The 26,661-nt window shown below is 37.9% G+C and overlaps 2 protein-coding genes across 2 annotated transcripts in view; one reads left to right on the top strand and one right to left on the bottom strand.

The window, feature by feature from the left end:
* The window catches only part of ANKRD27 (ankyrin repeat domain 27), a 93,153-nt gene extending 70,941 nt beyond the window's left edge, over nucleotides 1-22,212 (bottom strand). Inside the window, exon 1 of the mRNA XM_031954385.1 lies at nucleotides 21,521-22,212. The gene's annotated coding sequence lies outside the window, so the exon portion shown is untranslated. The remainder of the gene's footprint in view (nucleotides 1-21,520) is intronic.
* Nucleotides 22,213-22,586: 374 nt separating this feature from the next.
* RGS9BP (regulator of G protein signaling 9 binding protein) lies at nucleotides 22,587-25,597 on the top strand. The gene has a single exon (XM_023494151.2). The coding sequence runs from the start codon at nucleotides 23,367-23,369 to the stop codon at nucleotides 24,078-24,080; it is 714 nt and encodes a 237-aa protein (XP_023349919.1). The 5' UTR covers nucleotides 22,587-23,366; the 3' UTR covers nucleotides 24,081-25,597.
* Nucleotides 25,598-26,661: the final 1,064 nt, after the last annotated feature.

Genomic DNA, 26,661 nt, shown 5'->3' with positions numbered 1-26,661 from the left:
TAGTTTACCCATTAAGACTGAGCATAATCTTACAAAGGAACTTTTAATGGAATTCGAATCAAGAAGCATTTCTTGACTTAGCACCTACTATATGCCAGGCACTGTGCTAAGCACTAAAAGAGATATTCAAGCATTTCTGATGAAAAGACCAGAGCTGCATAGAACATCAGAAATGTAATTGTAAGAGTCAAAATTAATAAAGTCCACCTCTGGCTATGGTACTTAGATTTGTAGACATGGTGCTGAGGATCCTGTGTAGACACATATCAGCAAACTGCATGAATTTGGGCCTTCTCATGAACTTGTATACCTGCAATTGAAATCTGCTCTATGAGCTCGGCTACCTTGTAATGCCGGAGAAACTGAGGCAGGAGAGAGATTAAAGAGTTTTCAATAGTTTATTAATTGGAGAGTATAATTGACTAGACAGGACTCTCGTCTCAAATTATCCAGTCAGATAAAGATATACTGGGACCAAGGAATCCATGTTGGTCCCAGGGCTGGGGAGCAAAGAATCCAGCCTGCTGCATCTAGCAGCCAGGCTCTTCCAGCAATGAACAGGAGAAAGCCAACCTCTTATATATTCTTTTTTAAAGGCAAAGGACCACGAATTTTGTTGATAACTGGAAAAAAAAAAATCTTTCCAGTTATCAACAAAATGTAAATAAATGTATGATATCAAAAAAATGGACTAAACAATGAAGCACTTATATTCTAATAGGCAAAGAAAAGCCAAACACCCATTTAGAATCCTATTGACCTCATGACTACTTAAATAAGTTAGAGGGGCTGGAAGGTTGTTTTGTTCTGTTACCAGGATCTTTATAGAGGAACGATAAGGGAATGAAAATGAATATGTTAAGGAAGACATAAGGAAGAGAAGGAAATGTATTATTTCTCATAATTGGGGTGCATGAAAAGAACAAACATGAAATAAGGGTTAAAAAGAACAGGAGGGATCACATTGGTTGAACACATAACCATACACACAAAGATTCTAATGTAACAATAAATTAAACCTAACTGGAAAAGGAGGGAGTAAGAGGAAGGGGTACTATTAAGATGGTAGATCATAGAGAGTTTGAAAGTTTGAAAAGAAAAGTTTGAAAACAAGTGACACTCTGAATGAAGGAAGGAGAGGAAGAGTTATAGAGTAAAAGACCTTCAGTTAAAAATTACAAATACTGATCACATTCTTTTATTTCCATCACCTTCCAGTCTAGAAATCAATTTAAAATTATCCAGGAAAAGTCAGTATTCCTTGACCTAGCCCACTAAAAGACAAAATGGTTTCATGTACCAAAATTTCACAGAAGAATTTCTGTGAAACAAAGTAGGAGTCCAATGACTGGGGAAGAGCTAAATAAATTGTCATATACAAATATGGAATCTTTATTGCGCTTCAAGAAACAAAAAATGCAAAAAGTTTAGGGAAACTTGTGGATAGCAAAGACAGCAGAACCAGCAGAACAAAGAGCTCTATGGGGTGGTGCATATTATTAAGAAATTACTGGAATAAAAACAAAAGTCAACAATAAAACAAAACAAAACAAAACCAAAAAAAAAAAAACAGGTCATGCCAGACTAACTTCATTCTTTTAGACATTGTTAGTAGACTGATAGGATCACTGGAATGTTATAGATAACATTTTTCTACCAGAAGCAGCTGTTAGCACTACAAATAGAATTTTGGATCTAGAATCAGAAAGACCCGAGTTCAAAGATGACCTTAACACTGTCCACAGCTGTATGACTCTGGAGAAGTCACTTAACCTCTATTTGCCTCAGTTTCCTTAAGTGTGAAATGGGAATAATAATAGCATGAACCTTGAAGGTGAGAATCAAATGAGATAAAAATATGTAGTATAAAATATGTAAAAAATATGCAGTATAGTACCTGGCACATAAAACGCATTACATAAGTGCTTATGCCCTTCTCTTCAGACTTTATAGTTGATACATTTTCTTATGTTATTCTTGTAGAAGAAAAATGGGCTAGGCAATGGTAAATATAGTTTTCAGAACTAGCTTGTAGTTAATTTCAAAGAACCTTAAATAGTTCAATGACAATTTGAAAGGAGGTTTCCAAGAAAGTGTTCAAAGAACCCATGTTTGGCCCCATGCTGTTATTATTTTTATCACTACCTTGGGTAAAGGCATAGATGTATGCTTATCAAAACTGCCAATGGCACAAGGAGGGAAAGCTAATATTAGATGACAGATTCAGAATTAACAAGTTCTTGCCCAACCAGAACACTGGACTGACTAATAACATGCATTTATCTCTACCACATGTCAGTTTCATGTGACTGTTTTTCACTTAATTGATATTCTTTGTAATAAGGAATATTTTAATGGAGAAGGCAATGAATTTTTTATCAGGAAATGACTATGGTGTTTAATAAGGTATCAAATAAAAATCAAATTTTGTCTCAATCAATTTGACAACTATAAAATAGGAAGTTCTAACTAGACAGAAGTCTGAATGAAAAAGACCTGAGAATTTTTCTGGACTAAGAAATCAGGATAAGTCCCAAAATTTCTATAGCAGCCAAACAAGCTAACCACTCTTAGGATGTCTCAAGACCAGGGAGGTCATCATAACCCTGTTTTCTTTCCTGGTCAGAGCCCAACTGCAGAGTTGTGTTCAGGTCTAAGTGTGCCTTTACATTTGGGAGTGGGGGGTGAAAATTTGTAAGCTAAACAGTTTCTAGAAGAGGGCAGCCAAGGTCAAATCCTACAAAGTATGCCTTGTAAGGATAAACTGATAGAATAGGGGTGTTATACCTAAAGAAAAAAAATGTGTTAGAGGAAGAAGGGACACAATAATGCTTTATGACTTTCACAAAGGGAAACAATTCCAATGAAGTCAATAAACCGATGAACAAAAAATGCATAGAACTCTCCAACTGACAGATTTCTAAAAGATGTAAGATGGAAGTTAAAGAAGACAGAAAATCAGTAAAAAGTATGGCACTATACTTGAACATTATTAGGGAACATATGTTACCAGATCAATAAGCCAAACCAACAAAATAATCACATAACTACTACAACCATAGTAATGCAAAGCTCAGTCCTCAGGAAGAACTGGGAGAAAAAAGGACTTTTTTCATTGAAAAGATGAAGACCCATGGGTATGGATAGTGTTTAACTGTCAGGATTTATATCAGGGAGGCAAATATGATTCAATATCAGGAAATAAATAAAATTAATTATATTAAAAGAATCCTATCCAAAATCACATCACTATACAGAAAAACCTTTGCCAAAGTAAAATACACATTTATACAAAACAAAACAAAAAACAAAAACAAAAAAGATAAATGGATCTTTTTTTAAGTGATTAAAAAGTAACTAAAATCAAAAGTAAGCATTATATGCAATGGGAATACAATTATTAACAGAATCAATCAAGAATACTATTTTTGCCCACAATTATTTGATATAGTTCTAGAAATGCCTGCAATCACAAGAAAAGAGAACTAAATTAAAGGCAAAAAGATAGGAAGAGAAGAGACCAAATTATCCTTATTCGCTAATAACTGGGTAATTAAGCAAAAAGTAAAATTAATCAGCCAAGTTGCAGGCTACAAAACAAACAAACAAAAACCATCATTCCTATATATTAACAAAACCAATAAGGCAATAATGGAGGGGCAAATTTCATTTATAAAACTACAAAATACATAAAATAGTCAATCTATCAAAGCACATTCAAATCAAGACATTCTCTAAGGAAACTGAAGAACAATTTAATAGCTGAAGCTCTAGTCAGTGCTTATAGTTGATGCAGCCAAAAGTAATTTGTAGATTTAATGTTATACCTGCCTAAGGGTTACTTAATAGAGTATAAGGAAATAAAAAAAATTATTTTAGGAATAAAAGATCAAATATATAAAATAATGAAAAAGTAAAAATGATGGGGGAATAGTGTGAAGATCGCGTATTTTAAAATCAGCAGGAGTCTGGAGTTCAGGTTAGGGGAAAATCGTCAGTCTTTATTCTCAGTGAAGAAGGATCAGAGGTGGAAGAGAATTGGCAATAGCAATGTGTGCAGCTGAGTCAAGAAGCTAGCTAGATCACCAGCCACATGACCAGCAGCCAGGAGAATGGAATCCAGGCCCAATCTCTCCCAGCTTCTCTTCCTGTTCCTCTCTACCTCCACCCACCAAAATCATTTTGTACAACACATCAGGACTTGCACAGAGATTGGGGGGACCATTCTTATCCAATCATGTATATTAATGATTAGCCCAATTACTATTTAGCCTCATTACTTGGGACCTAATGCATGAACTCAAACTTCAGCCCATTAATCTCCCTCTTTCTTTATTTTAGAACAAGGTGGTCATGCCTCCCACTCCTCAGGGAGGGCAGAGTCCCCGGGGAAGTGATCACAGCCTCCCTGACTTCTCAAGGTGGTAAAGATAAAAGGAGATGATCGCCCCCTGACATCTCAGGAAGGGAGATGGCCCAAAGGAAGTGGGGTTGAGGGTTTCTGGGCTGAAGGGTTAATCCAAAACCCCAGGGGAGGTTTCCACAAGCAATGCAAAGCAGAGGCTTTAGGGATGACTCTACCCAAGTCAATGAGGTGATGGTAAAAACATAATTTGTCCACGCAAGTAGCAGAATAAAACAATATAAATCAACATGGTGTTGGGAAAGATCCGAAGTCCTAGAAGGAGGGTAGTAAACAGTCCACATACACCTTCTTCAGCAGCCAAAGATATCCAAAACCAATCTCTTCCATTGTTTCCACATGTCAGGGGAATCCAATGATCCCCTGAGTTTTTGAAGTCCGAAATCTTTATGTGTTAGGAACCAAGTTTACAGATTTTAAGTCCTGAAAGTTTTATTTTTCTCGGAATCCAATATTCTTGAGAGTTTTCAATCCCATGTCTCAGAGTAATGACCCTTGAGGTTTTCGCCCATGTCTCAGAGAACCAATGATTCCTGAGGGTTTTCAATCCTACAACAATCTTATGTCTCAAGAACCAATGATTCCTGAGGGTTTTGGAATCTAACAACTTTGATGTCATGAGTCAAAAATTAACTGCCCGCTTTTCAATGGTGAGCACAATGCAAAGAACCACCAAATTTCTTGGGTCTTTCCTTTGTTTAAGGGTCTGTCGGCTCTCTCGATGGACAAGGCGAATATGACTCGTTGGCACCCATCTGATTCCTTCTCCACCTGGAAGATATAAGAAACCCTCTCCCAGAGCAATTAGCCTATCTGGTCCTTTCCATTCACCACTTTCGTCTCTCCATCACCTGGTATTATCTAAAGATAGTGGAGCTTTCCACACTGGACACTGCCCTTCTGGTGGGTTATAAAACCTGTCTGCGGACCAGTGCATCTTTTCAAAAATCAAGAAGTTAATATATAAAGAGCTAGATTTGGTTTCTAGGGTTCCTGTGGTCCCCTTTCTTTTGTTTTTGGAGGGCGCTTAAATCTGTTTCTCCTCTCTACTATTGCCTGTCCTTGAGGATTAAAAAGTATTCCTATATAAAAATCTTTACAAAAGGTGCCCAAAATGTTTTAATATAAGCAGGACCATTGTCTGTTTTATTGCTTGTGGCACACCCATAATCAAATCGTTGAGGAATTAGTGACCACTGGGTTTCTTTGCTGCTGGCATTGCAAAAGTGAATCCCAAAGGTGTCTCCACAACATGGATGAAAGACAGATGACCAAAAGTTTTAAATGGGTCACATCCATTTGCCAGATTTCATTGGGTTCCAACCAGGGGTTCTAGGCAGTGGAGCGGGAAAGGAAGGCAAGCAGTAAGGCTTTTTATGTCTAGCTTCCTCTTTTATTCCAAATTGTAAAAAAGCTTGAGCAGCCCGAAATATTTAGAATGAGATGCCTGAGCTTCGTGGAACAAAGGGGTATTGACCAAATAGTTAGAAGGTATCCCTTTTGAATTGCCATTAAATATACCTGGAAGTCCATAGAAATGGCATGTAATATATAGATCTTACCTGGATGTTTTCTCACTTGCTTTGAAGTTTTTAAAGGCATATAATTTGAGGTGCAAATTTTATTTTTGGAATTTTTGTACCACACCTACTGAATAGGCCGAATCGAATTATATTTATTCCCCTGGATAATAAGTAAGAGCTAGAATGATCAAACAATTCATTCTTTTGGACTAAAAGGGTTCTAACTATCTTTTATGGTTATTCAAGATAACAGTGCAAAATTATGTTTGGATGCATTTGGAAGATAGTTGGTCCTTTAAGGGAACTTTAAAACTTTTTTCTTCAAGAATCCATCACCAATTATGTAATAGTTAGTTATCTTTAATGGAGACCCATGTAAAAATTTAGCCATGGCTAAAAAATTTGCCACTCTGGGATGGTCCAAACACACATTAATTTGTGTATTGGTATAAAAGGGTATTTTGTGGTTTGTTTAATAATTGTATGTTTGGGTTTTAAAAAATTTTAAAAGACGGTAAGGGGTTTGTTTGTTTGGCGGGAGGTTACCCCTTTTCAAATGTTTTTGATGAAGGAAGGGGGTGTTTTTTTTAAAACTTTAAAGGGTTTGGTGATTTTTAAAATTGATAAAGAGTTAATTTCCAAAGTTTGAGTTTTTGTTGGCGTGGTTTGATGTTTTAAAATTTATTGGTTGAATTGATAGGGTCAAATTTAACATGGTATCCATTGGATATTTTATAATTTTGAAAATTTAATGTGTTTAGTTTTTTGCGGAAGTTTTGAATGTGACCTTAGGTATACCATATTTTATTAAAAGGAGATGTTTTGAATTTTTTTGGGTTGTATCTTTAAATTTTGTGTTTTTGGTTTTGAAATGTTTAAATTTGTTCCTGGTGACATCCCAAAATGTTCCATGTGATGTAATAGATAATTTTTGGGAATGTTTTCTTTGGGAAAGAGAGCAGAAATTAATTTGGAAATAATTTTTTTCTTTGTGGAAAATGTTTTTTTTTATAAGGTGTTTAAGTTAACACTGGGATGAAAAGGCAAATTTTTTATATCCTCCTTTCAGAGGGTAGAATAGAAAAATATTTATTATACCCAAAGGCATTTCTAGGAATGGTGGGAGATGGAGTCCAGGTAAGAGTTTTATGTTTCCATTTTTTTCTTTTTTAAATTTAATTCCCTCCATTTTGATTTTTTTTCAAAAAAATTGGGGAATTAAGGATTTTGGGAGAAGGTTTTGTTTTGCGGTGTTGTCTATATTTGGTGTTTTTTTATTAAGGGGTTCTATACTGGTGTATGTTTTCCTTGGATAGGAAAGGTAGGTTGGGTTAAAGAGTGCAAAAAGGAAGTAATTTTAACCCTTTTAAAAGCTTTCCCCCAGATTGATGGGTTTTTTTTCAACTATAAAGGAGTAAAATTTTTTTGCCCAAAAGTATTATAGGGGGCATAATTAAAGGGTAATATCCTCCTTTAAAGAATGATTTTTTTAATTTTTTGTGATGGTTTGGATTTTACTCCACCTGCAGTTTTCAACCTTCAATGGAAGGTTTTATAGATATGAGATGGGGGTGTTGTTAACTTTGGTCAATATATTGTGGATTTTTGTGATTGAAATGGCTGGGTGATATCCCAAAGCAAATTTAGGATTTGTTGAGTAAAGTGTCTTTTTCCTGGGTGATAAGTAAACATTGTTTTTTGTTTGGTGATGGGATATTATTCAATTCAAAGTTTCCCAGGGTGTGTGGATGGACATGTTTTTTAAATGTACTTCGGAGGGAAAATGTTTTTATTTGGGAGGAGGATCCAAGGTTGGAGGAAAGATTTTTCTTAGGGAGTATTTTGCCCATGTACAACTTTTTCCCTAATTGTAATCCTTTTCCCATTTATGGTTTGGTGATTGGTATGTTGTATTTTGGATTTGGGTGTTGGTGTTATTAATGTTTTTTTGTTTGGGGTTTGGGGTGGGCCCTTTTCCCTTTTTCCCTGAACTTGTTTTTTTGGGGTTTAAGTCTTTGATTTGGACATGGGGTCGGGTCTTGTTCTCCACCCTGCTTTTCACTCTGCCTCTATACCAAATTGAGCCAGATGCCCCTACTTTAACACTGAAAGCATTGTGTCTTCTGAAGTCCCTTCCAGAAGGGACCCTGTTAAGTTATTTGGGATTCAAGTTCTTTAAAAAAAGGATTTTGCCCACTGTGGCACAGCGCCTTATGAATCTCTAAAGGAGCATCTTGCACAGTCTTAGTATAATCTTCTGACACCTATTAGATTTTCCAGAAGTTGCCTTTTAAAACATCTGTTGATGGATTTTCCCCATTAGTTCTTGTGATAAAAGCTCAAAATCCCAAAAGTCAAAAGGGTTCATGTTTTTTGTGTTATTTTTTTTGGGAAGGTATTTTGTTTTTTATTGTGAAAAGTCAATTTTGATAGATTACCAATTTGCCATATGTGCATGGATATTAATCTTTTGATTTGCTATGGACTTTACCTTTAGTAGGTCATAGGTGATGTGGAAAGATTGTTATTTTGTTGAGCTTGTATCTAAGAGCTTCACTATATTCAAAAGCCATGTAATTTTGCCAGGTTCTAGGCATACTTTTGCTATAGATTTCGTTTATTGAGCAAATTTTGCAAATTCTGTAACAGATCTTAAATAAGTGATGTAGCCCCATAAAAGTGCAAGTTTTAGGTTTTGATGATATCTAGTTAAAAGGGGTGTAATTTGTTGCGGAGGATTAAATTGGGAAATTAGGAAAGATATGTGGTGGAGTTTCTCCCAATCCCCCCTTTTGGCCTTCATTAAGCCCTCTTGTAATATACTAATTGGATACTGGGATGCTGGGGGTAGGTGCTGGTGCTGTCCTGCCCCCCACCTCCTCCCTCCATCCTGGAGGGGTGGAGTTGATGGAGGAGATTCAATCACTTGCTCCTGAGGTGGGGCTAAGCTGCCTCCAGGTGGAAAGTCACCACACCCTTGCTCATTAAGTCTCCATCCCTGTGGGGATATGGTCATTAATCTCTTATTGCCTTCCTCCTTAATATCAGACCTCCTCTTTGGTTCCCTTGGCGGGAGCAATGGGTTTTTCCTTCTTTAGGGATAGGGTTTCTTAGTGCTAACTGAATTTATTTATAAACAAAATACCTATGGAAATTGAATGAGGACCCGTTTTCATTGTAATATAACATTTGTTGAAAACAAAGGGACCAGATCTCAGATTGCCCTGCTCTACAAAACCAAGGGGAGATGCGTTTAATGTACCCAAAGTCTAGCACCTGTTCCCAAGTTATAAGTGCCCTTGTCCATCTTAGCTTAAGCAACTTTCTAAATTGGGGGGGAAGGTGTTGAGGGATGGAAGTTTTTACAGATTTTATTTTAAAAAAATTTTTTAGTTTTTAAGAAAAAAGTTCCCTGTTTGTCAAAAATACTACCAAGTTCTGGTCCCGGACTTTTGGGTCCTTTTTCCAGTAGCCAAATGTAAATCTATTTTAAAATCAAGGACTGGAGTTCAGGTTAGAGGAAAAGGTCTTTATTCTCAGTGAAGGATCGGGGTGGAAGAGAATTGGAAGTGTGCAGCTGAGCAAGAAGCTGTAGATACCACCCTGACCACAGCCAGGAGTGGAATCCAGGCCCAACCTCCCAGCTTTTCTTCCTGTTCCTCTCTGCCTCCCCCACCAAAATCTTCATTTTGTACAACACATCAGGACTTGACAGAGAGGGGAGGGAATTCTTTTATCCAATCATGTATATTGATAGAGTATAGCCCAATTACTATTTAGCCTCATGTACTTGGGACCTAAGTGCATCAACTCAAACTTCAGCCCATTACAGAATAGCACTTCAAGACCTCAAATTACATTTAAAAGCAACAATCATCAAAACAATGTTATTAAAAAATATAGAAATATAGAAAATATAGAAAAGTTGTTGATCAACTGTGATGGACTTGGCTCTTTTCCAACAATGAGATGATTCAAAGCAATTCAAATAGACTTGATAGAAAGTGCCATCCACATCCAGAAGAAGAACTTTGGAGACTGAATGTGGATCAAAGAATATAGTATTTTCACTCTTTTTGTTTGTTTGCTTAGGGTTTTTTTTCCCCTTCCTCGTGGTTTTTTTTTTCCCCTTTTGACCTGATTTTTGCCCAGAATGATGAATATGGAAATATATTTAGAAGAACTGCACAAGTTCAACCTATATCAGATTGTTGCTGTCTTGAGGGAGAAAAATTTGGAACACAAAGTTTAGCAAAGGTGAATATTGAAAACTATCTTTGCATGTATTTGGAAAAATAAAATACTATTAAATTTTTTTTTTAAATCTACAGAAAATTTTATAAAGATAAATGATTTCATTTAGATACCATACCAAGATGTTCAATATACTTCGGGGAGAATTTATATAATGGGGACAAAATAGAATTAATAAATGTTAAAATGTGATATTTTAAAAAAAAGAAAAATTGATCAAATGAAGAAGACTAGGGGAAAAAAGGGAATCACAAATACTAGAACTCAATAACCTAGTGCTGGGTAAGCCAAAAATATATATAAATTACCCCTGAAGAGCAACCTGGCAGAAACTGAATATAGATCAATCTTACATTTCATAATATAAATGAAAAATGAATACATTATCAGACTATTAAAAATAATATCACCCAGAAGAACAAAGCATATAATTTTCCTATTTATGGATATAGATAATGAATTGTAGAGCCAAAAAATGGGTATGTGATTTTAATTACATGAAATTGAAAAGCTTTTGTACACCATTAACCTAAAATAAAAAGGAAAGTGGTCAACTGGGAAAATGTATATATATATGCATCTTAAAATCTAAGACAAAAAGACAACTAACAAATATATGAAATAAAAAACCATTCTCCAATAGAGAAGCAATTAATCAGTAGAATTGCAAACTATAAATAACCACATGAAAGAAAGTTTCAAGTCAATAACAAAAAGAAAAATGTAAATCAAAACAATCTTGAGTTTTCAGTTAATACCCTGTGAGCTGGCAAAATATAATAAATAGGAACAGTCTATGCAAAAGGGTGTTGTAAAAAGATAGACATACTCATGCATTTTTTTAGTGAAACTTAATTAGTATGACCATTATGAAAAGCAATTTGGAATTCCTAAGAAAGTGACTAAAATGTCCACACTGACTTTTGGAATCACAGATTGCATTGCAATGTGTATCAGGGAGATCTCTGATAAAAAAAGAAAGTCTCCTTATGTATCAAAATACTAATAAGCAATACTTTTTATGGTAGGTAATCAACAACTAGAAACAGTGTAGATGACCATCAAATGGGAAAGAAATAGCAAAAATGCAGAAGATAAATGTAATATAAAGTTTTGCAGTAATAACATTATTGCATATTACAATAAATGTGCTAAATACAGAAGCATAAAAAAATTTATATGAACTGATACAAAATGAAGTAAGCAGAATACAAAAAACAATGTGAACAAGCAAAACTACGTAAATGGAAAGATCATAAAACAATCAAAATTGAAATTATAAATAAACAAGGCCACAAAGAAGAGATAAGAAAACACCTCACCAACTACTCTGCAGAGATCAGATACATGGGTGTGAAACACTGCATATTGTCAGTATTTTTTTTTTAATATAATGACTAGTTTTATGGAATTTTTCTTTTATTCTGCTTTTTTCATTTAAAAAAAAATTCTTTGTTATAAGGGAAGGCTTCCTGAGAAGGAACTGGGAAAGGAAATCTTGGTGATTTCTAAAAAATATTTATTATTCATTATTCTCCATTCCATATGCCAAATCCTCTTTCTACCACCAATCATTCAGGAAATCCGAGTTTTACTCTATCAATCCATGTCATTTTCCCCATTTTTTACAACTACAGCCTCCTCTCTACTCCAACTCCTGCCCTCATACAAGGAGATTTCAACAAACATATTGATATTACCTCAAACACCCTCAATTCCTCAGTCTTCTTACCTCTTAAGACCTACTCCTTCATTGCATAATCGCTAAATAAATAGGGTATAACATCCTTAATTTCACCATTGGTCACAAGTGTTCTAATTCTATAATGGGGAATTCTAAAATCATACCTCCAGTCATTTTCTCTCTCCCTATGCCTCATTCCTCCTAATCTTCAACTTCTCTATCCACTCCAGTGCCTCCTAATACTCAATATTATTTCTCAGGTCATTGGCCCCAGTTCCACTTCCTTCTTTCCTCTCCAGTTTTGGCCCTACAGTTAATGAATTCAACTCCAGACAGAGTTCTAATCCTGAATTTGTTGCTCCCTTGTTCTATTACTAGGAACCTGCCAAACCTCAACCCCTCCACACTACTCTGTTTTTGTGGCCAAGCTCCCTGAGATGGCTCCCTATAATCAGTGCCTCCACATTCTTTCCTTTCAGTCTCTGAACTTCTATAATGTGGCATCTAATGTGATCATTCAATTGAAACTCCACTCTCCTGACATTACCAATAACTTCTTAATTGCCAAATTAAATGACCTTTTCTCAATCCTCACTCTTCTTGACCTCTGAACAACTTTTGATATTGCTGATCACCCTCTTCTTCCTAATACCATCTTCCTTTCGGTTTTCATGACACTATACTGGTTCTCTTCCAAACTCTGATCACTTCGAATCTACTGTATTATATCTTAATCCAAGTTATACCCATTAAACATGGGTACCTAAGGCTCTATCCTGAGCCATCTTCTCTACTCCTTTTATTATTTTGTTTTAATGATCTCATTGGCTTCCATGAATTCAGTTTTCTCCTAGAGATGATTCTCTGACCCGTTTATCCAGCTCCTAATCTCTCTCCAGATCTGGTCTCAAGATCTGCAATTATGTAACAGACATCTCAAACTAGATATAGATATTAATACATCTTAAACTTAACAACCCTAAAACAGAACTCACCCACCCCATCAAACCCTTCCTCCTCCTAATTTTCCTATTCCTACAGAAAATAAATCCCCCGACTTCCCCAGTTTATTTACATACTAGGTATCATTTTCAATTCTTCACTATTATCTACTCTGTTGTCAAGTCCTGCCAATTTTATGTTCATAAACACTCCTACTAAGTCCTCAGAATCACTTTACAACTAGACTATTTTAACAGCCTTTTATCTCGATTAACTCGATTTCAAGTCTCTCCCCACTCCAGTCCATTTTCTACTCAGCTGTCAAATTAATCTTCCTAAAGCACAAGTTTAACCATGTCATCGCCCCCCTAATCTCCAGTAGCTCTCAAATATCTTCAGGATCAACTATAAAATCAGACATTCAAAGCCTTCATAAAAATAGGCTTCCTTCTACTTTCAGCCTTCACTTTATTACCTTCTACTTACTTCGAGATCAATTGACATTGTTGTATTACTTTTCCTTGTACATAATACTCCATCTCTCACTCCCTGCCACTTCTCTAGCTATCCCCCAGGCCTGGAATTCTCTCCTTCCTCATCTCCTGTCTTCTTGGATTCTTTCAAGTCCCTGCTAAAATGCTGTTTCAAAGAAGCCTTTCTAGACTCTGTCTTTCCCACCCCAGTTCCCTTTATGATTAGCTCAAATTTAGCTGCATAGATCCTATTTGTACACAGTTGTTTGAACATTGCCTCCCACAACAGGCTGAGAAGCTTCTTGGGAGCATTTTTTTGGCTTTGGATTTTTGCCTTTCTTATCACCAGCACTTAGAACAATGCCTGTTATAGCAAGTACTTAATACTTGTTGACTATGTCAACTCATACTATTGAATAGAGCCAGAGAAAGTCATGAAACAATACTATATACCCTACAAATCTACACTCTCAATTGGCCCTCAATCCTAATAGATTTTCTATCTCCCCACTCCAACTATTTCAAACTGCTTCTTTTGTCAAGTTCCCCCCAAACTGCACCCTTCCCCTATCCTTCTCAGCAAAGAACTATTCCCCAAACCTTCAGTGTGGGACCATTTTCCTCCCCACTGACCCCACCACCTAGACACTGTGCAATTGTGGGACCCTATGGCCCAAGTTTATGGACATACACTAATGTTCTAATTATTCCAGTTATTACCTTATTGTTTAGTAAATATTTTCTGATTAAATTAATGGTGTGACTGTGACTGATTTCAATATAAGTGGAGGCAAAAAAGCTACAAGGCAATAACGAATGTATACCCTCCCCACCTGAAAGTTCAGTAATAGGCAGTGATTGTACCTCCCACCCAACTCTGAGAAAAGAACTGGAGATCTACTGGCATAAGAGCAAGTTGAGGATGGCTGCAGAGAGGAGGGAATTAAAACATAAGATACCACACCTGGGCTATATTTGTACCTCCAGCACCTAGCTCTGTGCTTGGTACATAATAGATGCTTAATCAACTTATTAAAGGATCAAAACACTGTCATTTTCAGAATTATCATTCTATCCACTATAAACATCAATTCTATCCCTTCTTTCTCCAATATAACTGAAAAAAATCCCAATCCCTTTTTTTATCTTTAGCTGAGTCACCAGAAAAGTTCTTCCTGAGTCTTAGGAGTGAAAGCATTCTTCTTAAAAATTGTACTACCACAGATGTCCCTAACATTGATTTTTAAATAAACATTTCTCTCAGAAGGGATCCAGATATCCTGATATAGTAAGAAAAGGTCATTTACACTGCTTCCTTCTCCTCCCCAAGCAGACTACTAATGGCAGCCATGCCCAGGACACCAAGCTCTGAATTTAAGAGTATAGTCAGCTTTGTGCTGTCCCTTTCTGGGGCCATGGTTTCCACTCCAAGAACTCCCTGGCTGCTCTGTTCAGTTCCTCAATTTGCTTGGGTCATAGAGCTCCCTCCCTTCCTGAGGACATGTGATTGAGAAGCTCTGAAACTGCCTCTCCATAGTTGGAGGAAAGGTAGAAAGATGGTACTCAGATGCATGGGCTTCTGCTGGCACTACCAATTCCCAACCACCTCCAGACACTAGTCAGACATTTCTCTTATCTCTAGGGTCATTAGGCCTCAATACCTTCTAAACTCCCTTTAGGGAGTCTCAGGCAGCTATTATACATGAGAGTCATTTATCTTCAATGAGGTGTCTCTAAATCAACAAGTATTCTTTTTTAATCCTTTTAAACTCATCAAGTTGACTAGTTTGGTTAAAGAGATTTTCTAAAATCAATGTCCTTCTGATTCACTCATTTAAACCCATCAAGCTGAACAATCTGGCTAGAGACATTTCCTAAAAGGAATGTCCTTCCAAAAAGCCTCACCCTTTTAAACTCATCAAGCTGACCAGGCTTTCTTGGTATAATATTGCATGCTCTGGTGTGTACCACACCGTCATGGCAGCAAAAATCCTAGCTAGCTGATGAGTTCCCCATTCACTAACATATGACACAGGATCACAGACATGAAACTTTTGGACCTAAGAAGCCACCAGCACAAACTCCCTCACTTGACATGGAGACTCAGGCCCAGAGCAGAGGTTCAGGAACTTGCCCACAGTCACAAAGATGACACAGATGGGATTCAAATTCAAGGCCTGTTACTCAAAAGTTTAATATTGTTTCCATTACACTGTATTGTCTTTCCAGTACAGCAGTCTTCTCACAATAGTCTTTTTAAGAGAATTCTTTTTGAGTACTATGTGAACTGAATATGATTCGCTGTATTTTCACCTTTTTTGTTGTTTTCTTGCTTTTTTTTCCCTTTCTCTTTTTTTTTTTTCCTTTTTGGTCTGATTTTTCTTATGCAACATGATAAATGTGTAAATATGTTTAGAAGTACACATGTTTAACACATACTGGATCAGTTTGCCCCAACAGGGAAGAGGGATTAGAGAAAGGGAGGGAAAAATTTTTGAAACACAAGGTTTTGCAAGGATGAAAGGCTGAAAACTATCTTTGAATGTATTTTGAAAATAAAAAACTAAAAAAAAAAAAAAAGAATTGCACATGTTTGACCTATCTTAGTAATATTACCAGCTCTCTAAGGGAGGGGGTAGAGAAAAGGGAGGAAAAAAAATGTGGAGTGCAGGATTTTGCAGGGATGAAGGTTGGAAACAATTTTTGCACAAATCTTGAAAATAAAGCTAATATTTAAAAAAAGAAAGAAAAAAGAACGAAATTAAGAATTCTTTAATGTAACCATTTCATTAAATAACTTTAGAATGTCATTCTTGATCTTCCTATCCCTCACTGGTTGACTTCCCTTGCAGAATTTTGGGCTACCTCTCTTTGAGCCTTTTTAAATCTGATCTTTCCCAATTATCTATGTCAGACTACGCCCAGCTTTCTCCTCTTATCAAAATTCATAAAACAAATTCAAAAAACTTTCCCATAAGGTCCCTATCCACAATAATCCTTTCACCCTAACTTTCAGTTCCTTGATAAGAATCAGATCAAGACCAGAATTTCTTATGGTTGCTTCCTCCAACTTTTGATGAATGAAATATCTTCAAGGTAAGTCAAGAAATTATTAACTATTCAAAGTATTCCAGGAACTATTGGGGTAAATGAAGTCCCTCTCATGGCTATTATATCAAACACTTCATTTATGTTCTCTCTATTCAAATATATTGATAAGTCTTGAATACAGTTCATTAAAATATACACATCTAAACATTGCCACGGAATATTACAATTTATCTAAAAGAAATATTTCCATTTAAATTAAAGCCACACAGCCCTCTTTGTAGTGGCTAGAAACTGGAAACTGAGTGGATGTCCATCAGTTGGAGAATGGCTGAATAAATTGTGGTATATGAATATTATGGAATATTACTGTTCTGTAAGAAATGACCAACAGGATGATTTCAGAAAGGCCTGGAGAGACACAAGATGCTGGGTAAAATACGGAAGGAGTCATTATATACTTCCAAAACAATACTAGATGTGACCATTCTGATGGATCAGGCCATCCTCAACAGATCAACCCAAATCATTTCAATGGGAAATTAATGACTAACTACATACCCAGAAAAAGAACTCTGGGAGATGACTAAAAACCATTACATTGAATTCCCAATCCCTTTTTATAACCTCATTTTATTTCCTTCACAAGCTAATTGTTCAATAATTCAGTCTGATTCTTTTTGTACAGCAAAAATTTTTTGTCATGTATACTTATTTTGTATCAATTATATTTTAAATATTTAACATCTACTGGTCATCCTGCCATTTAGGGAGGGGGGGTAAGAAGGTGAAAAATTGGAACAAGAGGTTTGGCAATTTTAATCTTAAAGTTACCCATGTATATATCCTGTAAATAAAAGGCTATTAAATTTAAAAAAAAAAAAAAAATACTATATGATGACCAGTTCTGATGGACCTGGCCATCCTCAGCAACGAGATCAACCAAATCATTTCCAATGGAATAGGAATGAACTGAACCAGCTACGCCCAGAGAAAGAACTCTGGGTGATGACTAAAAACCATTACATTGAATTCCCAATCCCTATATTTATGCCCACCTGCATTTTTGATTTCCTTCACAAGCTAATTGTACAATATTTCTTATTCTTAGAGTTATGGAATTATAGAAACTAAATGCAAGTGGATTTCATTAAATGATTCTTTCACCAGCCCTAAAGTCAGGAGGACTTAAATTCAAAGCTGCTCTCAGACATTTAAGCTGTGTGACCCTGGGTAAGTCACTTAACCCCAATTGCTTCACAAAAACAAATAAACAAATAAATAAATAAAATGAGGTGATTCTTTGTTGCTGACCATTATTGTAACACCTTCTGGCGTCAAATTGAACATACAATTCCTTCATACGTTATTTATTATTACCCTCTGGACTTGGACACATGCACACTATGTCACTTGCATTCACCCAAATATTAACTGACTCAGTACTAATTAACTAGGTTCTAAGAGCATAATGCAGGAAGTAAGGATAGCAATAATTATTCCTAGGATAATCCACTGTTCTCAATATTGAAACTCAAAAACTTTGAAGTAATTACATGTCACAATATATTCTGTATGATTTTTATACACATGGTTATCATAGTCACACATAGAATCCTCATGTTTAGAACACAAAATTGTCCACCAACTAAATATAAACTTAATTTCATATTTAAAGTTACATATTAACGTTATACTTGTATAAAGGATGGCAAAGAACTCATCCTCCATTTTAAGAAAATCTTTACATTTTTAAGTTCTTGAATTTGGATGACGTTAAAGATAATTTTCACAGAAAAGACTAAATATAAAAAAGTTATTAATGCCTTATACCAATATTAGTTATCTAGCTAAATACTGGTTAGCTAAATTTCTATCAGGAACCAATTGATTTAACCAAATTAAATGCATCTTAAGCATAAAAACCCAGCATTATAACATGTCCTAGTTCTGGTTCTTCCAAACTAAAAACAAAGCAAGAAAAATTCAGCTTGGTACATATTACATATGCCAATTTGGAGGACAAATTATATTAGAAATTGAATCACTATACATTTTGATAAAGGATGCTGAGAGAATAATCACATTTCTTATAGAAAATACACTCATTATATCTTCATATAATACTTATGTACTAAATAACAAAATATGTTAAGTATTAGTAATTATTTGCTTAGGCTTTGATTACCCCTTTAGTAGAGATACCGATCAAAGTGAAAAACCTCTCATTTTCTTAGTGGGTTGTTTTCTTTCTATTGTTTTTTTTTAATTTGATGAGCAACATTGTCCAAAAAATCTTTGATCAGTGTGTGAGACAACTGGAAGCAGGAGGGACTGCAACAGGAAGAAGGCGGGAGGGAGAGGATGTAAAATATTTTATTCAGAATTAACATTGATCTCTTATTCTCATTAAGTTTCAAAACAATCCACTAGCACTGCCCTGTTTTGGACCCCGGAAAACTCAAGTCTTCAAACCTAAAACTGCCAAGATCATGGTAACTAATATTTACTTAGTTCCTTATTAGAAGGGCAGGAAGGAAAGAGGTGCAAAAAGAGGAATGTGGTGTTAACTCACTACTAACTAAAAACCAGTTGGGAAGAAATATATAGACACACATGCACATTCCTACATTAAGAACTACAGAACATTGTACCAAACAATATGAGTCAGCATTGTGCAAGGGAAAAAAAATAGTCAATAAATGTCTACTGAAAAAATTAATTCACAAAAAGTTTAAAGACCTGAATTCTAGTCCTGCCTCCGCTATTAACTTGCAATCTGACTTTGGTGCCAACTTCCTAAATGGTAAAATGAGAGTACTGGGCTAGATGATCAAAAGGTACCAAAAGGATAGTAGAGTCAGAAGTTACTGAATCTACGCAACTACTAATTATCAGAATGATCTGTGGCAATTCCTCTCCAAGCTTGTTTTCTCATCTATAAAATGGGGATATTAAACTAGATAGCTCTAAAACTCCAAATATTTAGAATCTACATTCAGTGATTCTGACCTCACTTATATCCAAATCCACCTCCCTAATGTCATGGTCCTCCTCAAGAATAAGGGACAAACAACAAGGACTCTTTGACCTAATCCATATTACACTTTGTCCAGGTAGTAGATGTCATCAAATCCATCTGTTTCCAACTTTATTTTAGGTCAGAGTCATACCATCAAAACCATAATTCATTAGATACCACTTGCCATTACCCTTTTCTCATGAAAGGACAGAAGCACAGAATGAATAAAACCAAATGTCTAAATCTCAATTTACATATCAATGTGATATCTCTCTAAATTGCCAGAGAGTTAACATGAAAGTAGCTCAATAAATACTTGTACTGAATTCACCTGAACTTTCCACCTGATTATTAATCACTGATCTATTTTATGGAGATTAATGAAAGATCACAAAGAGGTCTAATAACATTTTTTACAAGTTTTATACAAGTGTTTAAAAAGTAAATTAACATCATTACTAAGATCCAATATTTTCTCCTATCCTGGGAACCAAACAAAACAAAACTGTGTTGACACAATGACAAGGTACTCTTGCTTTTGTACAGTGTACATTGAACAATTAGTGACTGTAAAACTGGGCCCTTTCCAATCAGTGATAGAGATAGAGTTAAGGATCAGGATGCATAGCTTTGAGTCCTCCAGTTCATGATATATAAAGACCTAGGACAAATCATTAACCTTTTTGACTCAGTTTCCTCAACTGTAAAATAAAAGTTACACTAGATTCTTGTTATGTGACCAAGGATTAAGTAATTTCAGCCCTCTAAATCTTAGTTTCCTCACTTGTGTAATGAAATACTACCAATCGCAACAGGGGTTAATGCAAGAAAAGTACAGTATAGACCTTAAACTCTGGTAAACATGTTATTTCTAAAAGGGAGTAATATTTACTGTCTTGCTACAATATGTTATTCATTAATTTAAACTGATACTGAATGTTTTCTAAACTGGTACTGAATGTTTTCTACAAAGGCCTCAGAAACATAATTCCTTTAAAAGTCATTAAGCTACTTTAGGATAAGGTATTAATGCATCCAATTTTTTAATTTGTCTGAAGAGCATGTACGCCAGGAATGTTTTCAAGCTATTAATTAACTAGGAAGCTACTATATTACAGCTTGTACTTATAAAACCAAACCCATTATAGCACTATCCAGAAAAATGGAGACAATATATTTATACCTTTGCTGTCAGAGACTAAAATGACAGATTTACTTGTATCTAACCACCAAAAAGTTTTTAATTCAGAAATGCAAAAAAAGGGAGAAGGAAGGAAGAAGGAAATATGAGAAAACTGCCTTCAGGTACAGAAGGGAGAAACAAAGCTAAGTTTAAAGAAGATCCCTCCAGCCTGACTGTGTTAACATCTGAGAAAACGAAACCCCAGCCACTGCCCCAAAACCAAAGAGCATGGTCATCAACGCCAACAGTGGATTATTAAACAGCAATGTTACACCTACCTACAGAGGCAAGAAGATCAAAAAATATTTCAGATTCAAGTATTATACAGTTCACAGGACAGGTACCACCGTGGCAAGCCTGACAGGTGCGGGAAATGAGCCCTAACTTTTGGTTTTCAAACACATAAAGAAGTGCCCTCCTGCGGGACAGCTGCAAGCCCGAAAGGTCAAGAATGCTGACTGACATCAAAGCGGACCTATGAAGACCCTCCCTCCCCCACCCCACCCGCGGGTAACGACGCAGGCTCCTCTCCTGGGATTCCCTCCCTGAAATGCACCAACAGCTTGGGACCCTTGCCCGGAAATTTAGGGTTAGTACTCTGCCAAAAAGAAGAAAAAGTTGCACTCCCGGAGTGAGGAGGAAGGGAGCTGGGGAGGGAGCAAGGGCTGGACAGAAGCAGAGGCCCCACGACCAGCACAGATAGGAAGGGCGCGGGCACGCACCCTCCCGGGACTGACACGGAGCCAGGGCCCTCCCCTGGTCCGGCAGCTTTCTCCGACCCCATCCCCCGGCGAGGCCTCGGCGAGGCCAGAGGAGGTGGGCAGAGATAGGAGGACCCGGGGCGGCGGCCACCGAGAGGGGCTCCTCCGGCTCTCCACAGCCCCAGTCAGTGCAGGCGCCTCCGCCCCCATCCTCCCGGGCCAAGCGAACAGGACCCCGCGCACAGTAACTAATGGAAAGCTACTTACTCAGGTAAGTACCATGGTTTCACTTCCTGCCCATCTCAGCGGAGGCTGAGGAGAAGGCGGAGGCGGTAACATCTGCACCTCCAACGCAGAGGCTTCCCCGCCCCTCCCCAGCCCCTCACGCTGGGGAGGGCTCTCAGCCCCGCAGAGCAACCAATCAATCTCTGCCGTCGTGATGACTGACGCACAAGCAGAGCAATCACCAAAGCCGAGCTGGTTTGAAAGGCGGAGCCCTGAAAGCAAGCAAAGAGCTTCCAACCAGAGCGTCCTGCTACCACTGAGCATGCGCCGGGCCATCCGGTTAGAGGAAGGAGGCATCTGAGTACAGTCCGATACTTGTGGAGGAGAGGCCAGTTCGCGATGCAGGCTGGCCTTTGTAGCTTTCCGTGAAAACCTTGAGTTTGCATTGCTGTCAGTTTGATCTTCGTGCGCTGTGGGCAAACATTCGCAGAAGGGACTCTGAGGGCGAGGTGATTATCCACCTATATCACCCATGGGTTACGAAGACTTCTCTCTAATGCACTTTTGAGGTCTTGCCCAAGTTATTCCCCTCACTGGGGAATCACAAAATCATGAAGTTATCAAACAAATATTTAGCAAGCGCCTGTTGGGTCCCTTTGCCGTACAAGTGCAAAGAACGAATCAGTCTCTGTTCGGAAGTTTACATTCCAATGGAAAGGGCACAAAACCAAAAAATGCATCATGAATATAAAGTTAACACATACATATATAAAGTAGTTAAATGCAAGAAACTGTGGGGGTAAGGAAACGGGAGAGGAGTCGGATTCTGGAAGTCTGCAACAGGTTTATACATTTTCTCATGTCTCATAAAAACCTTAAGTGGTTGGCGCTTCCGAAGTGAGGTTCATTTCGCAGTTGAGGAAATTTGAGGTTCATTTGTGTGCATAATCACACAGCAAATCCACAAGTTGAACGCCAGTCTTCTCTTTCACAAACTCTCTCCTTTATTGCAACCTTAAATTGGGCACGATATCCCTGACCAGACAGATATTGCAAAAATTCTCTTCATTACGGAAACGAGGAAACTGGAAGCAGAGCGGAACTGATTTTTGCAAGATAAGTGCGGGAAAGTGTCTTCAAAGCCATTCTCTGACATTCCGCGAGATTCCTCCACTGCCTCCTAGCACCCGACACCTCAGGGCTCCGCTTAACCTGCCACACCCTGTCCCATCCCCTCGGCGTCCGATAGGGAGCTAAAAGATTCGCAGTCTTTCAGCGCGCATCTTCCCTAAGTCAACCGGAGATGAGCCTGGGAGGGGCGGAGGAAGCATGTGATTTGCCCGGCCCCCAGCAGCGCCGCCCACCCCAGACTGTAAACTGGAGAGCCGCGGGCGCTGAGAGTCAAAAACAGATTATATCAGATTATTAAGACAAACACCTCGGGACCCTGGCGGGGCCAGGCTCTGCCAGGTGCGGAAAGGATGGATGCCCGGCTCCCGTACTTTTAACTCTGATGAGTGAGGGCAAAAAAGACAAATTTTTTTTTAAATAAAATAAAAAGGAAAAGCGGGGAGCCCTGGGCCTTGGCTAGGCTGGACGCGGGGTCCAGCAGGAGATGAACTCAGTGCGGCGCCGTCCCGGGCACCGCACCGAGCTATCCTTGGCCCCTCTAACCCCAGGTCCCCGCGAGCCGGGCACCTGCATGGAGAGGAGAGAAGAACGATGAAGAAGAGCTCAGCTCGGACCACGTCCGAGGGCGGCGGCCGGTGCCTTCGTGTCTCTGCCTCTCTAAGAGTTTAGCGGGAAAACTGTGTTCAGCTCCGGCTCTTAAAACCCTAGAACCGCAGCAACCACAGGGAGGAGGAGCAGCAATCTACCTCTTTTAAGTATGGCGAAAGAAGAGTGCAAAGTGCTCCTGGACGCCTTGAACCGGGTGACAGCCTGCTACCGGCACATGGTCCTCAGCGTGGGCGGCACCGCGGACTCCCAGAACCTGCGCGAGGAGCTGAAGCAGACGCGGCAGAAAGCGCACGATTTGGCAGTGGCCAACAGGAACAACCTCACCGCGGCCCTGAAGGACAAGACCGTCAGCAAGGAGGACAAGGCTGAGTTCGAGCGCCTCTGGGTGATTTTCTCTACATGCCTGGAGATTTTGGAGACCGACATGAAGCGAGCCCTGGAGCTGGGGCTGGAGTTTCCCCTGAACGTGCCCAAGAAGCACCTCATTCAGACGGGCTTGTCCGGAGGCACCGCGGGTGTGGCTGCAAGAGCCATGAGCGTCCAAAACATGAAGTACGAGGCCGAACACAACATCGACGAAGTGGATCTGAAGGATCTGGAACAGGAGATCCACAAGGTGGGAGAGATGATGTATGAGATGGAGATGAAAGTGAACGTGCCTCAATGGACCGTGGAGGCGAAACAGGATCCCGGGGCAGAGCTCAAATCCACGATCAGTACAGGAGCTTCCTCTGGGGGTTTCGTTTCCGTAGAAGAGAGAAAAGGCTTTTGTGACATTAGCAAACTTCTGGCTGCGATTATTTTCAGTGCTGTGCTCATCATAGCTGTTATCTTGGCAGTGTGTGTGGTGAAATTGTCCTAATGGAAATGGGGGGGCTTAATCACAGACTGATGGACACTTCCCCTATCCCCCCATCAAAACTTATTTTCCATTGGAAGGAAGACCAAAGTGGTTGGGTTTCTATGTATTTTAATGTAAGGGCTATGGATGTCTAATACAATGAATCTGTGTGTTTTTAAAGTACACTTCAGACTCTACAAAGCAATGTTTGCTTTCTGGATCTGGCAGAGTTAATTTTGCACAAATTATCTGGGTATTATAGCTAACAGCTAGAAGAGATTTACCTGCTATTAATAGAAGACCTATTACAACGACCCCAAATTACCTCTCTTTAATAGGTTATTATGTGCTGCTGGTTCATGTTTACAAAGTGTCTGAAATTGACACCCTTGTGTATAATTTGGGGAAAAATACTCTGGGTCGTTTTTTTTTTTTTTTTTCTTTTTCTGAAAGGAATAGTAGATAAGAAATAAGCAATTTTTATCTTAATCCTTCAGGCCTTAGTTTAGGAGAATGTGCAAATAGTGATCCACAGTAAATGGTGCCTGATTGATTGTACTCTTTGGCCAGGTTTCTCTTTAGTCACAAAAAAAGCCAAACTAGATCAGTAGAAAAACTTAGGTTCCCACCATCTCACAAGATTGTTCTTCCTTAAATTACAGGTACTCTATTCCAGTTGAGCATGCCCTTTAATGTAGATGGTTAAAGTGCACATTAATCAAATAAATTTCACTCAGGAAGGAAAAAAATGGAAAGTCATTTTAATAGACTTTGGTGGTGAGCAAAACATAATTAAAATTGACACTTTCTCCTTCACTCTAGTTTGTCTTTGTTCCATAGCTAGACTAGAGCTGCTGTCCACACAAGGGGGGAAGGGAAAATCCTTTTCTAAATCCTAATCCTATAATCCTTAGCAGCAAAATGCTGTAGTGAGACCAGTAATATTTTAGTATGTTTAAGGGGATGCCAGGTCCTCTGATGTAAACTACAAGAAATGAAGGTACATTTTATGTACACAGTGTCCAATCACAATCTTGACAAAAAGTAACTTAGATCACTACTAACAGGAATCATGAGATATCACTAATCTAGAATAGTGAGTTGGTCAGTTACTAGATTCATGAGTCCAAATATTGTTAGCTGAGAATTTTCACTCTTCAGAATTTTACTATTTTTTGTTTGGAAGATATCTCAAATGCTTAAGTTATTTTCATTGTGTTGGGTTTTTTTAAATCTCAAAATTCACCACAAAAACAATATAAGGAATATAAACCCAAATAAATACAGCAAGTGCATATTTTATTCTACTCTCCTTTTGCATGAAAACTCTATTATTCATGCTATACACACTAATGTAATGTGGAGTAAGCAGTTCCATTCAATAAATGTATCTATATGGAATTCCTAGCACTAGGTTCATGGTATTGGGGTTGTTGGGGGTTGGGAGGGAAGAATAAGCATTTCTATAAGTACTGTGCAAAAGAGATGCTATTATCCCCCTTTTACAACTGAGGAAATTACTCGCTCAGGATCACACAGCTAGAAAATATTGTTCAGTTATGCCTTTTTCTTTGTGATCCCATTTGGGGTTTTCTGGACAGAGATATTTCTTGGTTTGCCATTTCCTTCTCCAGTTCATTTTACAAATGAAAGACTGAGAATTAAGGATTAAGTCTAGTAAATTTAATTAATTTAATTAAGTTGCTGAGCCAGAACTGAATTTGGGAAGAGGAGTCTGACTCCGGGCCCAACGCTATTCCTGAAGCCACCCAGCTGCTTAGCTAGTGTCAGAGGTCATATGAGCTGACTCCAGGCACAGCTCTAACTAAGCACTACGCTGCCAGCTGCGTCATGATGACACAAGTGCTTTATAGTTTTACCTCACTTGATCCTCACAATGACTCTGGGTGGTAGGTGCTATTAGCTACCCCATTTTATAAGGCACAAAAGAATTGTCACTTACCCAGAGCAGCGCAACTAGCAAATGTCTGAGGCTAGATTTGAACTCATTTCTTCCTAATTCCAGGTCCAGTGCTCTATGTATCATGCCGCCTAACTGCTTCTAGTACTGAACATGCAATACATAAAATTATCTTATCCTTGGAAAGCTAGAATGAAGTGAACTAAATGCCTGTACTCGTAAATTAGCTGGAAATCTATGACAAAAAAAAATTTGTCTTAGACTTTAAATTTGCTTAACTGTTGTGTTCTACCTTGGAAAAGCATTCATTCTACATAAAGATCTTTTGAGTCATCTCCAATGAGGTCACAAAGCATGGTTGAAAAATTTATGAAAATGCATCTTCCTGAGTTCAAGACTATCCCCAGTCGCTTAGTGTTGTGCTCCTGGGCAAGTTACTTAACCTTGTTTACCTCAATTTCTCATTTGAAAAATTAATTGGAGAAGGAAATGGCAAACCACTTTGCCAAGAAAACATCAAATAGGATAGCAAGAATTGGAAGTCACTGAACATCAATGACAAAAAAAAAAAAAAAAAAAAAGATTTGGAGTTTTTTTTTCATAAATGGTCTCACTCCTTTTTTCATTCAAAGCACTTGAATGTTATCATTTCTCTATTAAACCTAAGAATTTCAATGATGC

The sequence above is a fragment of the Sarcophilus harrisii genome, chromosome 2 (assembly GCF_902635505.1).
Source record: "Sarcophilus harrisii chromosome 2, mSarHar1.11, whole genome shotgun sequence".
In the NCBI taxonomy this organism is placed as follows: Eukaryota; Metazoa; Chordata; class Mammalia; order Dasyuromorphia; family Dasyuridae; genus Sarcophilus; species Sarcophilus harrisii.
Note: the sequence above shows the minus strand (reverse complement) of the source record. Positions and strands in the feature narration are given on the sequence as shown.